The 17,899-nt window shown below is 62.2% G+C and overlaps 1 protein-coding gene across 7 annotated transcripts in view; it reads left to right on the top strand.

Annotated features, from left to right (window-relative positions):
* Positions 1-17,899, top strand: part of GRAMD1B (GRAM domain containing 1B) — a 166,263-nt gene that overhangs the window by 112,826 nt on the left and 35,538 nt on the right. For all 7 annotated transcript variants that reach the window (XM_070400026.1, XM_070400029.1, XM_070400028.1 and 4 more), the window contains 2 exons: positions 7,234-7,447; positions 13,166-13,186. In XM_070400026.1, the coding sequence (XP_070256127.1) occupies positions 7,234-7,447; positions 13,166-13,186 (235 nt within the window). The remainder of the gene's footprint in view (positions 1-7,233; positions 7,448-13,165; positions 13,187-17,899) is intronic.

Raw genomic sequence — 17,899 nt, forward strand, 5'->3', positions numbered from 1 at the left:
CAGGTGGTCGCAGGGCTGGGCTTTCGAGGTGGGGGGACTGGAGTGAACAGGAGGTGCCCAGAACTGGGAGTGAGCGGGAGGAAAGGGGGGGGGGGGGTGGAGAGTGGGAGGGGCACTGCCGCCATCCGCCAGGGGGAGGCGCGGGTGTGGGCAGCAGGTCCCGGTTCTGTGATCTCTGGGGCAGAAAGAATGGGTTTCTTTGAAGGCAGGGGACATTACCCAACTCTTCTGTCTGTGGGTTCTGCTTCTGAGCAGTGCAGGGGTGGCTGGCCCGGAGCCGGCTTGCTGACGAGACCTGCCTGTGTCCGTGGGGCGGAGGGTGGGAGAGAGCCAAGCAGAGCGGCGGGGGGTTCCCCGCCCCGGGGGTGGGGGTGGGAGGTGAGCAGTCACTGCAGAAGGCCCGGGAGCCTTTGGCCCTTGTCCTCGTTCCACAGGCCCCAGTTTTTCAAGGACTTCCGCCCAACATCACTCTAGGGCAGCGGTTCTCAACCTGTGGGTTGCGACCCCTTTGGGGGTTGAACACCCCTTTCACAGGGGTCACCTAAGACCATCGGAAAACACATATATAATTACATATTGTTTTTGTGATTAATCGCTATGCTTTAATTATGTTCAATTTGTAACAATGAAAATACATCCTGCATATCAGATATTTACATGATGATTCATAACAGTAGCAAAATTAGTTATGAAGTAGCAACGAAAATAATTTTATGGTTGGGGGTCACCACAACATGAGGAACTGTATGAAAGGGCCGCGGCATTAGGAAGGTTGAGAACCACTGCTCTAGGGAGTAGGATCAGATGGTAGCGTGAGGTACTGTGGTCAGACTTAAGGAAGCACTGTTTGCTAGCAAGGTGAGCAGGGAGGAGGAGAGCGGTCTTTGTTGGAGAGCTCAAGAACAGGAGGGATGGGAGGGAGTGACCGCTGCCCGCCTCCCCGCCCTGCCCCCACCAGGAGCTGCAGGCGGGGGGGGGGGGGGGTGTTGGGGGGTCTCAGTCGGCCTTTGTGGGGAGCGTTGACTACAGGAGTCTCTTTCAAGCACATTTTGCTTCAGTCACACCCCGTCTCTGGTGATACTCCGTGTAGTTCAGGCCTCCACACTGTTGTTCATCCTAGAACTTCTGTTTGTTTCTTTCCGGAACCGTTCTCTCTGCTCCTGTCATGCCCTTCGGCTCCTAACTCTAACACATTTTCCTGAATCTGGCTTAAGTCTCAGTGCCATATTCTTTTAAAAAATATATTTTTATTCATTTCAGAGAGGAAGGGAGAGGGAGAGAGAGATAGGAACATCAATGATGAGAGAATCACGGCTTGGCTGTCTCCTGCACGCCTCCCACTGGGGATCGAGCCCGCAGCCCTGTGCCCTGACCGGAATCAAACCGTGACCTCCTGGTTCAGAGGTCGACACCCAACTGAGGCACAGCGGCGGGCGAGTGGGTGTCCATAAGGAAGCCTTTCCTGTCCCTCAAGCCGGGCCAGGATTCCCTTGCTCGCTCCGGTCGCCAGTGGTCACTGACACTGAAATTCGAGGAGCAGGTGCCTGGCTCTTCCGACGGAACGTCAGCGCAGGGTCCTTTCCCTCCCCACGTGGACGCGGGCGCCCAGCTCTGTGCCAGGTGCTGAGCAGACCCTCCCCTCGTGGATGCCAGTGCCCTGCTCTGTGCCAGGTGCTGAGCAAACCCTCCCCTCATGGATGCCAGTGCCCTGCTCTGTGCCAGGTGCTAAGCAAACCCTCCCCTCATGGATGCCAGTGCCCTGCTCTGTGCCAGGTGCTGAGCAGACCCTCCCCGTGTGGACGTGAGCGCCCAGCTCTGTGCCAGGTGCTGAGCAGACCCTCCCTGTGTGAGCGCCCAGCTCTGTGCCAGGTGCTGAGCAGACCCTCCCCTCGTGGATGCCAGTGCCCTGCTCTGTGCCAGGTGCTCAGCAGACCCTCCCTGTGTGGACGTGAGCGCCCAGCTCTGTGCCAGGTGCTCAGCAGACGTTTGTGGAAGGAAGATCCAGATGTGAGGTCACATTTCCTGGGCCAGGCCGTAGCCTCCCCGTTTTCAGGTTTCTCATAAGTGAAGGTGTGAGTTGGGTGTATTAACTCTAAACTCCGGAAGGGAATCCTCGTCCACCAGCCCCTTCATTACCAGTCTTCCTTCCCTTTCTGTAGCAAATCTGAGCTCAGTTTTCGCTTTAAAATCCCAAGCTTTTGGCCCCAAAGTGGCCAGAGGTGACCTCTGAAAATGGTTCACTATTCGCTAGACCCAGAAAACCCCACAAAATCATGCAAATCAAGGGGCTCAGGTCTTCGTGTTCACTTTAAGAACACTCGTGAAACTGCCCAGGCCATCAAGCCCATGCAGATTCGAAAAGCCGCCAAGTGTCGGAAGGAGGTCCCTTTAAAGCAGCAGGGGGCGCCCTTCCGTCGTTAGTGGTGGAGTCGTAGGTGTGCCCAGGCCCACAGTGGGCTCGACACGGGTCGGTGGCCCAGAAAGAGCACTGAATGTTGGCTTCACGAGCTTAACCATCAGAGAGAGATGCTGATCTTCCAGGTTCCGGTGTAGACTCCGGTCCTTGAGCACATCCAGGGGAACTAAGCCCGAGATGCGGCCTGGAGCCTGCCGGGCCCGGGGCGGGTGGACCCCCCTGAGCGGTCCCTCAGCCAGAGCAGGAGGTTGCACAGAAGAGAAAGATCTCCCAGAAGAAACTGAAGAAACAAAAGCCTGCGGCCCCGGAGTAAATGAGCAGAACATAAATCTAATAAAAGTGAAATAAAAACAAACCCAGGAGTTTGAAATAATGCAATAGATTATCAGTAGTGGTGGCAGGACCAGATTAGAGTGTGTGTGAAAGACACAGGACTGCAGGTTCTGAGAGACACAGGAACTTTTTTATTGATTTTGAGAGAGAGGAAGAAAGAGGGAGAGGGAGGGAGAGAGAGAGAGAGAGAGAGAGAGAGAGAACTGATCGGTTGCCTCCCATACACGCACCAACTGTGGATCACACTGAAACCTAGGCATGTGCCCTGACTGGGACTGGAGCCTGGACCTTTTGGCGTGGGGATGCTCCAGCCAGCTGAGCCAGCCGCCAGGGCTGGACTTGGTGTTATTTGCTCAGCGGGACGGCCGAAGCCGTAGGATAATGGGCTGCCTGTTGAAAGAGTCTCCGACTGGAGCAAGTCTAGCAGTGATTTTGCTGAGTTGGAACTAGAGCTCCAAAGCTTCTGTGTGGTGCAGGGTCAGAGTGGGGGGCCGGCGGGGGGGGGGGGGGGGGGGGACTTGGGGGAAAACCGTAGAGGCGTAGCCATGGAAGAGGGTGGTCCGAAGTGAGGAATTCACGTTTAGAAGCAACATAGAGGACAGAGGGAAGGCTGGAGGCAGCAGGTCGGTTCCTTCTTTTCTCTATTCCCCAGCTCCCCAGCCACCCCAGCTAACAACCATATTGAATACGTGGCTCTGAGAAACTCGCTAATCAGATAGGCCCATGCTTCACCTCCGGGCCTGCGCCTTACCCTCTGTGGGACTTCGGGTGAATCAGTCAGTCAAAAATTCAATGTTAGCCCTAACCGGTTTGGCTGCGGACTGAAGGGTCCCGGGTTCAATTCCAGTCAAGGGCTTGTACCTTGGTTGTTGGCATATCCCCAATAGGGGGTGTGCAGGAGGCAGCTGATCGATGTTTCTCTGTCATCGATGTTTCTAACTCTCTATCCTTCTCCCTTCCTCTCTGTAAAAAATCAATAAATATATAAAAAAATTCAATTTTATCAACTGAAAAATAAGACTAATAGTAATATCCATTAATGCTTCCTAGGTTGAGACAGTTAAATAAGGTCATACGGAATGGATGCTTGGTGCTGGGCCAGGAATTATGGAACATCCCCGAACGATTTGCTCTTTTGTTAATATTAACAGGCTGGGATTAGATTGGGGAGATGTCCTGGTGCTGGGGGTGGTTAACGCCCTGGGGATGAAGGCGTTCACCAGGGAGAGTCAAACCAGCAGACCTGAGAGTGCAGCCCCGAGCATCGCCCTGGGCCACCTGGGAGGGGCGGGATGTGTTAAATGCTCAAGTGCAGAGGTGTTGATTCGGAGAACTTTCCGGAGAAGGTGGGGGTTGAGAGGGGCCTGAAAGGATGAACAGGACTCCGCCCAGTAGGTGGGGAAGGAGGGGAAGCGAGGAGTGAGCGGTGGCATGGCGTTGGGAGGCAGCAGGCTGAGAACCACAGTAAGAAAACCGCAGGAGATCAGTCGGACTAAAGTACAGGGACTGTCAGCGGCATAAGGAGAGAGAAAGTGTCTAAATATAGGTAAGTGTCAGATTCTTTCAGCTGAGCGCTTCAGCTCCATTCCCAGGAGTTTAGACGTGAATGTGGATGCCGGTCGAGCGGGGAGGTACTATGGGGCTTACATTCAGACAGATTTAAGGACAGCATTGTGAGTGGGTGTGGAAGAAAAGGAGATGGAGGAGGCCACTTAGAAGGCTGCTGGAGGCCGCCAGCCAGAGGCATGGACCTGCCTCGCTGCCCTGGGGCAGGTGGGGGGCGGGGGCAGGGGGAGACAGCAGGGGCTGGGAGCTTCCCCGAAGGAAGTACCACTGACGGGTTCAGTGACTCCGCGTTCATGGGGGGAGATGGAAGGGGTGGGTTTGCAGCCTGCGAGACCAGGAAATGATCATGCTGTTGAGAAAGGGGACAGGGCGGGGGATGGCTTTCAGTGGGAGGTACTCCGGGACACTGGGGACTGTGGAGGAAATGTCCTGGCCGCGGATTGTGCCCTGGAGCTGGGAGCGGCGGAGCCGAGGTGGCGGGCGGCGGCGGTGGCCTTGCTGGGGGGCAGAGTTGGAGGCACGGAAGCCAGAGCGAGGGCGCTGGAGGGCGCGTCATGGTCATCGGAGAAGGACTGCATTTCTTCTCGGTAGCAGGAGAGGAGCCAGCAGCCCAGACAAGACAATGGGGGAGGCGTGTGTCACCCGGGGGAGGAGAGACTTTCAAGAACATCGGTGATTAGGTCTTACAAGCATCGAGATTAAAGTGACAGTGACGTGTTGAAAGCATTGTAGGCACCTTGGGCGCTGAGGGGCGATAGGGAGGAAGTCACGGACATGGGGCTCCAGGCTGGTCATCCCTGTGGCTCGGAGGCTGGAGTGAGTTTCCTCTGAGTAAGAATGTGCTGCCCAGCCCTTGCCTGAAGGCCTCCTCCTCAGCGACGCAGGACGGAATCCGTGGAAGACGTGCCTCGCCTCGTCGAGGGCAGGGCAGGAGCCAGGCTGTGGGGCGATGTGTCTGGGGTGGGCGTGCTCGGTGCTTCTCTCAGCAAAGCTGGGGTCAGGGGCGCAGTTCCTGGCTGGTCCTCCTGCACAGTGATCGAGGGGACAGTTGAAAACAGTGAACTTGGCTGCGGTTGCAAGTGGCCCAGAGCAAGGAGCGGCCCGGAAGTGAGCACTGGGTCCGCCCGGGAGCTCGGGCCCGGGTGCGGGAGCTCTGCGTCCCCCTGCGGAGAAGGAGCAGGCTTTTCGTCCGTTTGTGGTAGTGAAGCCGGTCGGTCGGGGGATGGGCGAGACCCGGAGAGCCTCGTTTTCTCAGTCACAGTCAGTGTTGGTAGAGCAAGTGAGTTCCTAAATGTGAACTCTGCTTCGAGGTGGGGCCAAACACGCCTGTGTCTTCAGCATCCCGGCCACATCTGCCTCTCTCCTCCCTGGCCTTCTTCCTGCCCCTCCACACGTCCTCTCCCCTCCGGGGCCTCCTGCCCAGCCTGCTGGTTTGGGCTTTGGGCTCCCTTCCCATTCTCTCTGCTGAGGATCCGGGTGGAGGTCTCTGCAGAAAGGGGCCTGGTTTTCATTGCAATTGGGTCCAAGGGGACATCTGAAGTCGCAGCGGGGTCTCCGTGCAAATGACAGGCCCCTCCCTGCACTCGCGTTGCTTAGGGAGCCTTCCCTTGGGCTCTGGCTCCGGCTCGGCTCTGGCTGCACCCAGCACTGACCCTCCTCTCCGCTGCCCAGTGGACAGGGTACCCTGGCTCCCCTCTCCCCCTGTGCCACTTTGGCGTCCGGTCTCACACTGTCCGTCCCGCATCCACTGTCTCTCCTCCCTCACCTTTTCCTTTTTCCGTCCCCTCCATCCTCAGAGCAAAGCAATCACCGATTAGAGCGTAACTGCATTGGATTTCGTTTCCGCTCCTCGTCATCTCTTTCCTTCTATCCCATTAAGAAACAGGCTAGTGGCCCCTGGTAAGTGTTGACACTGCTCGTAAGGGTTGCTGTCGGGAGTGTGGTCCTGTGGCCGCGCCAGGTGCCTAATGCAATGAGCCTAATGGGAGGCGCGTAATGCGGAGGTGAGAGCTGGTGTGTTCCTCTTTCCCGGGCTGGGAAGCGCGCCACGGGGCTTTCAAGGAGATGGTGTGGTGGGTGAGTGACAAGTCCGGAGATCCAGTCTGCTTCTAAACTGTCTGTGATTGAGGACACTTAGCTTCTCTTTGCCACACATTGGTCTTAATTTTTAAAATAGGGATTAAAGCCCTCGCTGGTCTGGCTCAGTGGATAGAGCGTCGGCCTGCGGACTGAAGGGTCCCTGGTCAAGGGCACATGCCTGGGGTTGTGAGCTCGATCCCCAGTAGGGGGCGCACAGGAGGCAGCCAATCAATGATTCTGTCTCATCGTTGATGTTTGTATCTCTCTTTCCTCTCCCTTCCTCTCTAAAATCAATAAAAAATATATTTTAAAAAATACAACAGGGATTATGGCATTTCTCACTACTACCTCGGTGGAATGATTTAAGAACCCAGTGAAATAATATGTATGTGAATGCTTTGAAAAGTAGGATTATTTATATGAATAAATATCTCCCAATCAAAATGTAAAAACTGGGTTGGCAGCATGTGTCAATGAGCTGATAGTATTACATGACCTAATGATCCTTCAGCCCTTAAAATCTGTTTTTTTCTAGACAGTCCTTGGCATACAGTAGGGGCTCTAGCAACATGTAGGTGGGCGGACAGGTGATGGGTGGAGGGATGATGGGTGGATATCTAAGCGTCCATTTGGACCTTCCTACTCCTGTTTCCATTTCACGTTGACACCACCGCCCTCTGCTGGCCAGCGGCAGTATTGCGGTGCAGTGAGTGTAGCTGGGCCCTTTTCTCCCTCTCTCCCCAGCCCCAGACTTTGGTACCTGTCTTGGCACTCAGTCACTCACGGCTGTCTTCCCTCCCCTCCCCTCCCACCCCACCCGCCCCCTCCCGCCCCTGCAGCACTGCCAGTAACTCCAACCGCAGCTCGCCGGCCTGCTCCCCTGTCCTCCGGAAGCGGTCCCGCTCGCCCACCCCCCAGAGCCCGGACGCGGACGCCATGGTGGAGAAAGGCTCCGACCACTCCTCGGACAAGTCCCCCTCCACGCCTGAGCAGGGCGTGCAGCGCAGCTGCTCCTCGCAGTCCGGCCGGAGTGGAGGCGGCAAGAACTCCAAGGTGAGCCCGGGGTCCCTGTCCTGGACGCCACTTGCTTGTCAGCTGACGCGCAGGAGCATGGTGTTGGGGGACGGGGAGGTGATCACCCCTTCCTGAGGGACCCTAGTGTCCTGAGAGAGCCCTGGCTCAGTGGGTGAGGGTGGGGCAGGCAGGGAGCCCTCCTTACAGCCCTCTTCTCCGCTGAGCGCTCAGGGAAGGCCGGGGCTGGTCACGACCCCATGGAGGGGCTAGGGGGCCTCGCACACCTGGAGGCTTGGAGGAGGGGGGCTCCGGGAGTCAGGACGGGTCTGTGTTTAGCTTCTTTTTTTTTTTTTAATTTCAGAGAGGAAGGGAGAGAGAGAGATAGAAATATCAATGATGAGAGAGAATCATGGATCGGCTGCCTCCTTCATGCCCCACACTGGGAATTGAGCCCACAACCCAGGCATGTGCCCTGACCGGGAATCGAACCCTGACCTCCTGTTCATGGGTTGACACTCATGCTGTTTGCAGCCTCCGCCCTGGCCTCGCATTGTCTCCCTTTGGTGACATCCGTTTGATGCTCATCTGTCCGGGAAGATGGGACAGGCACCCCCCCTCCCTCCCAGGTGTGGGCACCACCGTGAGCACCAGCCTGTGCCTGAGGACTGGGCTGCTCCTGGGGCCCAGAGTCCCTGCCCCTCAGCCCTGGGGAGCAGGAGGTGTGTGTCTAGATGCCCCTCCCTACTGGGCTCGCAGGCCTGGGGGGGCTCTGGGGTCCGGGAGGAACGGAACGGCCTGGACCTGAAGCTGCTTTTGACTTCTTGTTCTTCCTCTTCCCCCCTCGCCGCACCCCTTCTTTGCATGCACGGCCTTAGTCTCACAGGCGCCTCTCAAAAGTAAGCCGTCCCGTCTGTCTGTGGCCCCCTCGTCCACTTGTCTGTAGTGCTCTGTGCCCTCTGCCCCCCGCCCGTCCTGGCCCGTGTCTTGCTTGGTCCCTTTCCCAGAAGCCCGCCCGCTGCCTGGGGCCAGCTGCCTGACATTACCAAGGGCGGCGAGGGACCGGTTTCCCTGCACCTGGAGCCAAAGAGACCCCACGCCCTGCCCCCCATGTCTCTGCCTGCTCCCCAACACTGCCTGGGGCTGGGGACCTGCCCCCTTACCGCCACCTGGAAGCGGAGTCTTTGGGGGAGGGAGGCTCTGTGCACCTGGATCTGCTCTGGTGGGTGATTCCTGATCCCTGGAGGAGTCAGCTGAGGGTCATGGGTCCCCACAGATGAGTCCCGGGTGCTGGAGAATGACCTCCTTCCCCCGCCTCCCATGGGGAGCTCTCCACCTGAGCACCCTTGCGCCCCCCCCCCCCCCCGCCCCCGACCCACAGCCACTGCTGCTCATGTTCCCAGGAGGCGAGAAGGGTCAGAGGGGAACCCCTCCCAGACCAGACGGGGCTGGGCCTGCACCGGGGCTGCTGTGGGCCAGATGGGGAAGAAGGGCCTGGAGGGAGGGGGCAGCGGGGGCTGGGGGGCGGGGCAGCCTTGTCTGGCCACAGGGTTGTGAGGTGGCCTCTGTCCTCCCCTCCTGAGCCCCTCTCCTCTGGCGGGGAGCAGGCAGGTGCTGCCCACGTGGGCATCAGGTGCTCCATCCCTGCTCTGCCCTCAGCCTCGGCACACGTTTCCACCCGAGGGTGCAGCTCTCGCTTCCCGACCCTCTCGAGGCGCCTCCTGGTGTCCTCAGTGACCAAGCACTTCCTGGGCCCCTCCCGTCGCCTGTCGGACGAGGCGAGCGCCCGGGAGTGCGGATTGTCCTGAGTGGGTCCTGCAGGAGGCGTGGAGGAGTGTGAGCACCAGGCTCCCGTCCCAGGCAGGACACAGTCCGAGAGGGAGCGGGAGACCACCGGCTGCCCAGAGCCACGCCGGGCTGGGCCCGGGAGGACGGGTGCTCCCCGAAGCCAGAGGCAGGAAACCCTGTGTGAGTGGGGGGGCGGCCCTGAGCCAGGCTGGACTCTGAGCTTCTGGAGAGGCCCTGTGGGGGGGGGGGGGGGGGGGGCACGCTGAGCATGGACTGGGTGTTAGTCTTGCCACTTCCCTACGGAGCCTCAGAGGGAGGGGATGAGGGATGCAGAGCTGGGCTGAGGCAGCGCCTGGCCCCGTGGACGCTCTGAGTTCCCGGCTTTCATAGCCGCCTCCCCACCGGGCTCTCTCACCATCACGGCCATCGCCACCAGCACCACAGCCTCCAAGTGCAGTTAGAGCAGAGGTGGGCAAACTTTTTGACTCGAGGGCCACAATGGGTTCTTAAACTGGACCGGAGGGCCGGAACAAAAGCATGGATGGAGTGTTTGTGTGAACTAATATAAATTCAAAGTAAACATCATTACATAAAAGGGTACGGTCTTTTTTTTTTTTTTAGTTTTATTCATTTCAAATGGGCCGGATCCGGCCCGCGGGCCGTAGTTTGCCCACGGCAGAGTTAGAGTCACACTGACTCGCGGCGAGCATGCCCACCACGCAGTGGCAGCAGCGGGTGCTCTGGGACATGTGTGTGGGCCGCAGGGTCAGGATAGGAATCCGGTTCTGCACAGGGTGAGGCCTGGAGCCCAGAGTGAGGAAGAGCTGCAGGGGGAGGCGGAGAGGAGCGGAGAGTGCTTGTGTGGGGGACAGGCCCCTCGGGGAGCCAGCTCTCGGGTGGACAGATGTGGCCATGGCCTGGGACCCAGCAGCCAGAGCTATGCCACTGCCTTCCCAGCCAGCCCACGCCCGGCCCGCAGCCACCTCACAGAGGAGGTGGCCCCATGTCCAGGCAGGACTGAGAGTGCTTCCCGCCCCGGAGCCAGGCCTCGTGCGGGGCCTCCATTTCTCCCTGCCCGTGTCAGTGCGGGGCCGGACCTGCTGGTCAGCAGTGTCCCTCTCTGGAGTCTGTCCTACACGTGAGGCTGACCGGTGCAGCACTGACTGGTGGCAGGTGGCAGGCGGCAGGGGCATGTCCACTTCCCAGGACCCTTGAGCTGCTGCCTCCAGCTTCACGCTGTAGTGCTGGCTCGGGGCCACTAGGAGGCGCCTGCGGCATTCCTGTGCGGCTTCCTGGCCTGGAGTGGCCGCTGCCCTGCGCTGGGCGCCTCAGCCCGGCCCGGTCTCTGGGCTCCTTTCCCCGGCTTTTCATTCCTAGTGTTTGTGGTTTCCTTTCCAGTGCAACAGACTTAACCTGATCAAAGTGAGAACTTGTTTGTTCTCCTCGCTGCTGTTAGAGCAGAGCCCTGGGCCACTGCTGCCCTCGCCCACCGGCCAGGCCCCGGCCCCGCCCAGGGGAGCTGTTTCAGCAGCTTGGCTGTTTGCAGGGCCTTGGGGGCCCCAGGCGCCTGCTCTCCAGGCGGGGCTGCGAGTGGGCCCCTCGGCTCCCCGGCTCCCCGGCTCCCGGCAGCCCTGTCTGGGGTACTTCTCCTGACCCTCCTCCCCCTTCTGCCCGTTCCACGGAGAACCCACCAGCAGAGCCCTCTCCACGCTGCGTGGTTCCGCCCCTCCCCGGCCTCCGGCCAAGAAGGGGCATTTCTGTGAGCCCACACACGGCAGCCTCCCTCCTGCCCAGGGATGCCCGCGGCCCCGCTGGCTTCCCTGCCCCTCAGGCTGGGCCACCCTCAGGGCTCAGTCCTGGAGAGCAGAGCTCGGGGGTCAGAGGCGGGTCAGAGTCCGGGACTCCTGCCCGGGGTGCTCAGGGCCTCCGTGGGGGAGGCACCGGGTGGGCCCATTTCCCCGGGCGCCTCAGTGGCCAGGGAGGAGCTGCTCAGAAGCAGCTGATGGGGGGTTGGCTCGCGCTGAGAGAAAAGACAGAACTTGCTTCTGATGGTGCATCTCTCATGTCCCTGCCTGAGAACACGTCCTTCACTCCCTTCAAAGAGCAGATGTTCCCCACGAAGGACCACAGCAGGCAGCGAGGAGGCAGGGCCCCTGGCTGTGGCCACGCCCTCGGGGGACCTCTGTTGTCAAGGCTCGGAAGGGACAGGCATTGGGTGGCAGGGCAGGAAGAGAGAATGTAGTCCTGCTCCCCTCACAGCAGCGGCCAGAAAGGGTGTTGGTGCCCACCCAGCCGCAGCCCTGCTGCGCCTCCTCCCATGTCTTACACGCAGGAGGACGGGGTGTGCTGGGGCCGTGGCAGTGTTCTCGGCTGCGAGGCGGTGTCTGGTGACCTGGCTTGGGCGTGATGAAATGCAGGCAAACTGGCCGTCGAGGCTGCAGCTCCCAGGGCTCGCCTCCCCCGGCTGGGACGTGTGTTTTACTACGCATCTGCCCAGTCTCATGCCCTGGGCGCAGGCAGGACCAGGACTACATGGCCCAGTGCTGACATGCTGACGGGCTGACTTCCAGTCCCAGGGCCAGGCCCCTGGTGGCCGCGAGTCCGCAGGGATGACAGGTGGTTTCGGATGTTCCGATTTGGCTCCTTGACCTGCCAAGGCCTCGGAGGAGGGGGAGATGAGGCCATGGTGGGGGCCCGTGACTTCCCCATGGGCCGAGGTGACAGCCTTTGTCTGGGAGGGGCCTTGGCAAGCACCCTGCAGAGGTTGAGGGCCTGCCGTGCCCTCTGCTCCTCTGGCCGCATCCTGGCCACTGGGATCAGGTGTGAGGCTGAAACAACCATCAGGGGTGGCACCACCCACCCCCATCCCTCTGCTCACACGCGCCCCTTCCCAGTGGAGGTGGCGAGTCTGCAGACTCTTCTGGTGGGAGAGCTGGTGGCCGCAGGAGGTCACGGGACCCTGCTCTCCTCACCACAGGCACACACCCGCCCTGCCCCCCAGGCACACCACCTTCTTCCCTTAGACGGTGGGGCCCTTGAGGCCCGGGAGGGGGACGGAGGTGTTCACTGTGCCCAGGGGCCGACGTCTGCACACAGTGAAGACGCTCCCCTCTCCCCGGTGGCTCTTCACCTGGATTACACCCGGGCGAGCTTTCTAAACCTGGAAGCACCCCAGCGCCAGTCTCAGCCCGGGGTCAGCCTCGGAGGACGAGGCCGGGGCAGGTGCATGCCGTGTGCATGTGTGTTCTCTGCTGTCTCCCCGGGGGGTGTGCGTGAAGGACCCCAGCCTTCGAGCTCAGAGGCAGACAGGGCATAGCTGAGCCCCCCTCCTCCCCCGGAGAACCTCCCGCTGCCCCGAGGATGAGGCCCTTGGCCCAGGCGGGGCACGGAGAGCGCCCGAATCCTGGAGCTGGCGCGGGACTGGGCTTGTTGGTGTTGAGTTATGGCCCCACTAGGCTGGGGGGCCCGGGTAGCAGGGACATGCTCCAACCTTGCTCCTGTTGCGCCAGCGAGGCCCAGCCAGCTGCGGAGCGGGAACGGCGTCATCTGCTCGCTGACAGTGCAGCGGGAAGGCGTTTCTAGGCGGCCCCTCGCGTCCCTTGCACGGAAGCATCCTGTCCTGCCCCAGAGGGCTGGCCTGGCGGAAGGCGGCGGGGCTCCACTGCGCTCTGCTTCTGGTCAGGGCCCTTGGGGACGGTGTCGGATGCCTGCACGCATCCCTTCCCCATCAGAACCTTTGATGAGGTCGACTCCCCCAGCTGAGCTCTGGCTAGTGCTGCCACTGCCTGTCCCCCACACGGAGCCACCAGCATGGGCTGTGCCGGGAGGCCCCTCCTGCAGCCACGGGAACCTGCAGCTGCATTGGGCCCCGCCCCCGCTGCTGTCTGTGTAGCCTGCCCTCTGCAGCCGGGAATGCCCCGGCTGTGCCACCACCTCCCCTAACATACCTTCTTTTCTGTTTTGTCCTTTCAGAAAAGCCAGAGCTGGTATAATGTAAGTACCCGCTTCTCTTCTTATCAGTGCATGTGGGGTAGGGGGACGTGAGCGTGGACTTGGACGTGGATGTGGACGTGGATGGGGATGGGGATGGGGATAGAGAGCAGCTGGGCGGCCTGAGGCCTGCAGCACGCTGAGGGGCGAGGGGGGTGGGCCTCTTCCCGGACAGCCCTCCAACAGCCCAGCTGCAGTGGTCTCGGTGGCCGGGTCGCGCTGGGCTGAGGGGCGGGGAGCATGTGCCAAGGAGACCAAGGAGCGTGGACCCCTGTCCTTGCCTAGCCGCCTGGGCAAGGCTCCTCTGGACTTATTGGAGGCCAGTCAGGAAGACCAGACAGACTTCTGGGATCAGAACACAGGCTGTGGAGCTGGGAGAAATGCAGCCAGAACGCGCCCCCCCCATTGGTAGAGACTGTGGCATGAAAGGGTTTAAACTCCTGCCCCCCCAGGCATACCTCTGACGCCCAGGGGTGTGCCGCTCCTGGGAGGCAACTGCTGTGCTGGGGGCTGGGGTGCAGCCTGGGTGTCCGTCGGTGCCCACCAGTTGCTCCACGCCCAGAAGCTGGGAGCATGCGTGCCCTGCAAAGGCCACGGCCCCAGGCAGATGGACGGGCGCGGGGCGCTGAGGTGCCCTGAGGTGCCCCTGGCTGGTCTCAGCCGGCCCTCGGGCTGTGCTCCGCCCCTGGGCTGCCCGGGCAGGGGTGGCGGCCTGCAACCACGGCCTGGCCTGCCTGGCTCAGGCACCTGTGTCACCGCCGAGCCCGCCGTCCCCACACCTGTCCTGCCGGGTCAGGATGCCGTCCCTCCCTGGTCCCCACCCACTGCCTGTCCCCCCCCTGCCTGGTCCCCACCCTGCCTGGTCCCCACCCTGGTCCCCTCCAGCAGGTTGACCGCTGGAGAAGGTGTGGGACAGGTGGCTGCGGATGCCGGAGGGAGGGCTCCCTGGAGGGGACGGTGGGGACGGGGTGGAGGAGAGGCATGGGGTTAAGGCAGGGACTGGGGTCAGAATCACCTGTGTGCAGGGAGGAGGGAGCTGCTCTGCCACGCAGCTGGGTGACCCCACGTCAGGCACGTGTCGGGGAGCCTGGGGCTGCCGGCTGCTGCGCGAGGCCTGCCTGTCCCTGGGCGGCTCCATGGATTGGTTATCTGCCCCCCTCCCCCCAACCAGCGCAAAGGGGGCAGATGCCCCGGCCGTGCTGCTGGGAGGGGAGTTGATGCCGAGGCAGCCGACGGGGGACAAGCAGCTTGATCCCTTCATTCCCACCCTGCGCCTTGGACCCGCACCCCCTCCCTGCTCCGCTCCTGAGCTCAGCTCCTGTCCTCAGCTCCCGTCCTGAGGAGAGGGAAGCTCCTGAGCGCAGAGAGGTGGGGGGTGGGCGCTCTCCGGGGCTGAGCGGACCTCAGCATCCTCCCCTCCTCTGAGCCATGTTGCAAAATCAGTGCCCTGAGGGGACCTGGAGACAGTGGCCCCTGCAGGTCCTCCTCCCATTGCTCTGCTCTCTCCTCTCCTGGCTCTGCTTTTGTGTCATCTCACTTTTCCGCTGGCCCCCCTCCCCCACCTGTTCTACCTCTTCCCTCTGACTTCCCATCTCCTGGTGGCCCTCGAGCTCTCTGATCCTCTCTGATCCCAGCAGGCTTTACGTGAGCCTGCCCTTCTGTCTTCTCGCCTGCTTCTCCTCCCTCAGCCCCACCCTGAGACCTGGTGTGGGGCGCCCAGCCATGTGCAGCTAAGAGTGCCTGTGCCTTGGGCTGGGAGGCCCTGGTGGCAGAGGGTGAGAGGCAGCCGAGGAGGGTGGGCTGGAGCCCGCATCCCAAAGCCTGCACCTGCAGAGGCGCCCTCACGACTGCACCTCCTTATAGAACCGTCCCGGATACTGGTTCCCAGGCCTCTCCCCCTCTGTCAACCCTCAGGTGTCTCCTTTCACCCTCCGCCCCCCCACCCCCACCCCCAGTGAATGACAGGCTCATGGTGAACTCTCCATCCATCACCGATCATCCCCTCAGGCCACGTGCACAGGGACGGCTGAGCGGGGGCAGCGACCCGCTGCTGCCTCCCCCTCCCAGCTCCGGCTGTCACAGGAGGTCCTTCCAGATTCTCAGTGGGCAGGTGTCCTGGGCCATCCACGATGCTCCCCCTCTCTTCCTCTGCCCCCCATGGAGGGGCGCCAGCCCCTGGGGCTGCTGAACTCCCAAGAGGCTGGGCCGGGAGCTGAGCGGAGGACGTGGTGGAGGGAGACAGAATAGCGGGTAGACACTGGGAGGCAGGCAGAAGCTGAGTCAGGGACCTCCCGCTGGCCGCTGGCCCAGCTGCAGGCGCCAGGAGCTGTGTCTGGCGAGCTTTGTTTTTCATGTTTGACATCTAAAGAGTGACCAGCAGCTGCCGCAGTGGGGAGAGCCCGGCTTCAAGTAACCCAGGACCCTCCCGCCCTCCTGCCATTAAAGCCCTGCCCCTTCTGAGCACGAGACCAAGGCTGTGGCTGGGCTTGCCCACTTCGGGGTGTCGGGCCGCACAGCAGGGGTCACCCCACACGCCCCTCGGAGGGCACCAGTGCGCCTTGGGCTGCTCCCTGGCGTGACTGCCCCCCTGCGACCGGGAAGCTCCGACCTGGCTGTTTCCGGAGCCACCTGCATCCCTGCGCCTGGGAGCCCCACCCTCCCCAGAACGCGCCCCCGCCCCCGGAGAACGCGCCCCCTCCCCCCACCACGCACCCCCCTCCCCCAGAGAACGCGCCCCCTCCTCCCCACCACGCGCCCCCCTCCCCCAGAGAACACGCCCCCTCCCCCCCAACACGCGCTCCCCTCCCCCCAGAGAACGCGCCCCCTCCCCACCACGCGCCCCCTCCCCCAGAGAACTCGCCCCCTCCCCCCCAACACGCGCCCCCCTCCCCCAGAGAACGCGCCCCCCTCCCCCCCACCACGCGTCCCCTCCCCCAGAGAACGCGCCCTCAGCCGCTTGACATCGAGCTCGTGCGGTGCATCACGCACATCACGCGTGTCTGTATGTTGTGTGCAACCCCCACCTGGAAGCTCCAGGTCAGCCCGCCCCTCGCCTGCAGAGCTGCCTCCCAGCCAGCCGTCACAGGTGGGCAGGCCCTTGCCCTGCCTGTGGCTTTGACCTGGTCCTGTTTCCTCTTGGTCTGCTCGGCCCCTTTTCCCAGCCCCTGGGTTGCCCGATGCTGGGCTCTGACCTCTGACCTCTGGGAAGGACAGGCCTCTTTAGAATCTCCCTGGCCCCGCGGTGTCGCCACCCTCCGCTGCCTGAGGCCCGTACGGCACCCGGCAGAGGCAGGACGGGCCTCAGGGACATGACTGCCTGGCCGGGTCCAGGACAGACACACTGGCCGGGTCCAGGACAGACAGACACGCTGTCCGGGTCCAGGACAGTGGGAGTCACGCAGGCTGCTGACCGTCGCGGGGACATCTCAGGCCGAGAGATGTGGGTCTTATGTGAGACGTGCCCAGCACCCCTGCCACCCCTCAGCGCCTCCCTCGTCTGTCTCTCTTCTGCATTTTGCTTTATCTATTTAGCCAGGATGACAAAGCCCCTCGGCCTGCAGAGTGGACCCTGACAGGGAGTGTCTGGGCTCAGGGCCATGTGTGAAGGCTGAGGCGTGGAAGTGGCTTCTCCCCAGCTGGGCCGTTCAGGTCTAGAGGGAGGTGGAAGGTCGTCCCAGCCCCCCCCCCGGGCCGGTGACATGTACTCCCCCCCACCTGACCGTCCAGTTTCATTCATGGAGGCCCAGCTTGGGAGGCAGCCCCGTAGGCCTGAGACGGGTACGCAGAAGCAGGTGTGAGTGTCAGCAGGGGCGGGGGCCGAGCCGGCGGCTCTGCTGGCGCAGTGGGCGCATCGAGGTGCCGCGTCCTTGCCTCGGGTGGCAGAGGTGCTGTCCTCCGCTGCCTCGCCTGTCTCCTGGGGTCAGTCCTCTGCTCGGCAACCCACCGAAGGAGCATGTCTGAGGCGGAGAACAGGCGCCCAGACACTAGACGCTGCCCCAGACTTAGAGCGTGTTGCCTGGTGCCCTGGTGAGGGTCGGAGGCTGGCTTCTGGGTGGCGAGAAGGCCCATCCAGGGAAGGCCAGGCACGTCCGGCAGGTAGAAGACAGAGCAACGCTCTGTGGGATGAAGTGTGCATGGGGGTGGAGTGGGGGGCCGTGAGGTGGGAGCACAGGAAGGGGCCGCTGTTAACCCCTGGGGCTGACGGCCCTGCCCGTTCCTCCCCCTGTTCCTCAGCCTCCTTCCCTCCGCCCCTGCCTGCATCACCCCCGGGCCCACCAGCTCTCCTTTCCCTATCAGTCAGGGCCCTGGCTCCTCCCGCCCGCCCGCCCCGCCCGCCCGGTTTTAGTTGGGGGCCAGGTTTCCTTGAGGGTGAGGGTCTTAATTGGTTTCTTCCTAGACAAGGCCAGTACTCGGCCAAGTCCACCTGTTTTCCTCCTGGGCTCCTCCCCCTTCCCCCAGCTGCTCCCGGGAGCACTGTCCCAGGACGGGAGGGCGTACCACTTGGTCCCAGCTCCCAGTGTTTGCCCTGGAGTTAATGTTTAGCTCAGCCGATTCCCTCCCCGCAGACCTGGAGCTCTGCTTCCCGGGCCCCGGGCGGGCGGGGCGGGCGGGCGGCTGGCTGCAGGGTGTGGGAGCCCAAGGCCCACACAGGGACGCATCCCCGGCCCCAGCTTTCTGCGCGCCCCCACCTGCTCCTCCCAGCGCAGGCCCACAGTC

This window comes from Myotis yumanensis, unplaced genomic scaffold (genome assembly GCF_028538775.1).
Source record: "Myotis yumanensis isolate MYYU_CA2020_CCGP unplaced genomic scaffold, mMyoYum1.0.hap1 SCAF_19, whole genome shotgun sequence".
Taxonomy (NCBI): Eukaryota; Metazoa; Chordata; class Mammalia; order Chiroptera; family Vespertilionidae; genus Myotis; species Myotis yumanensis.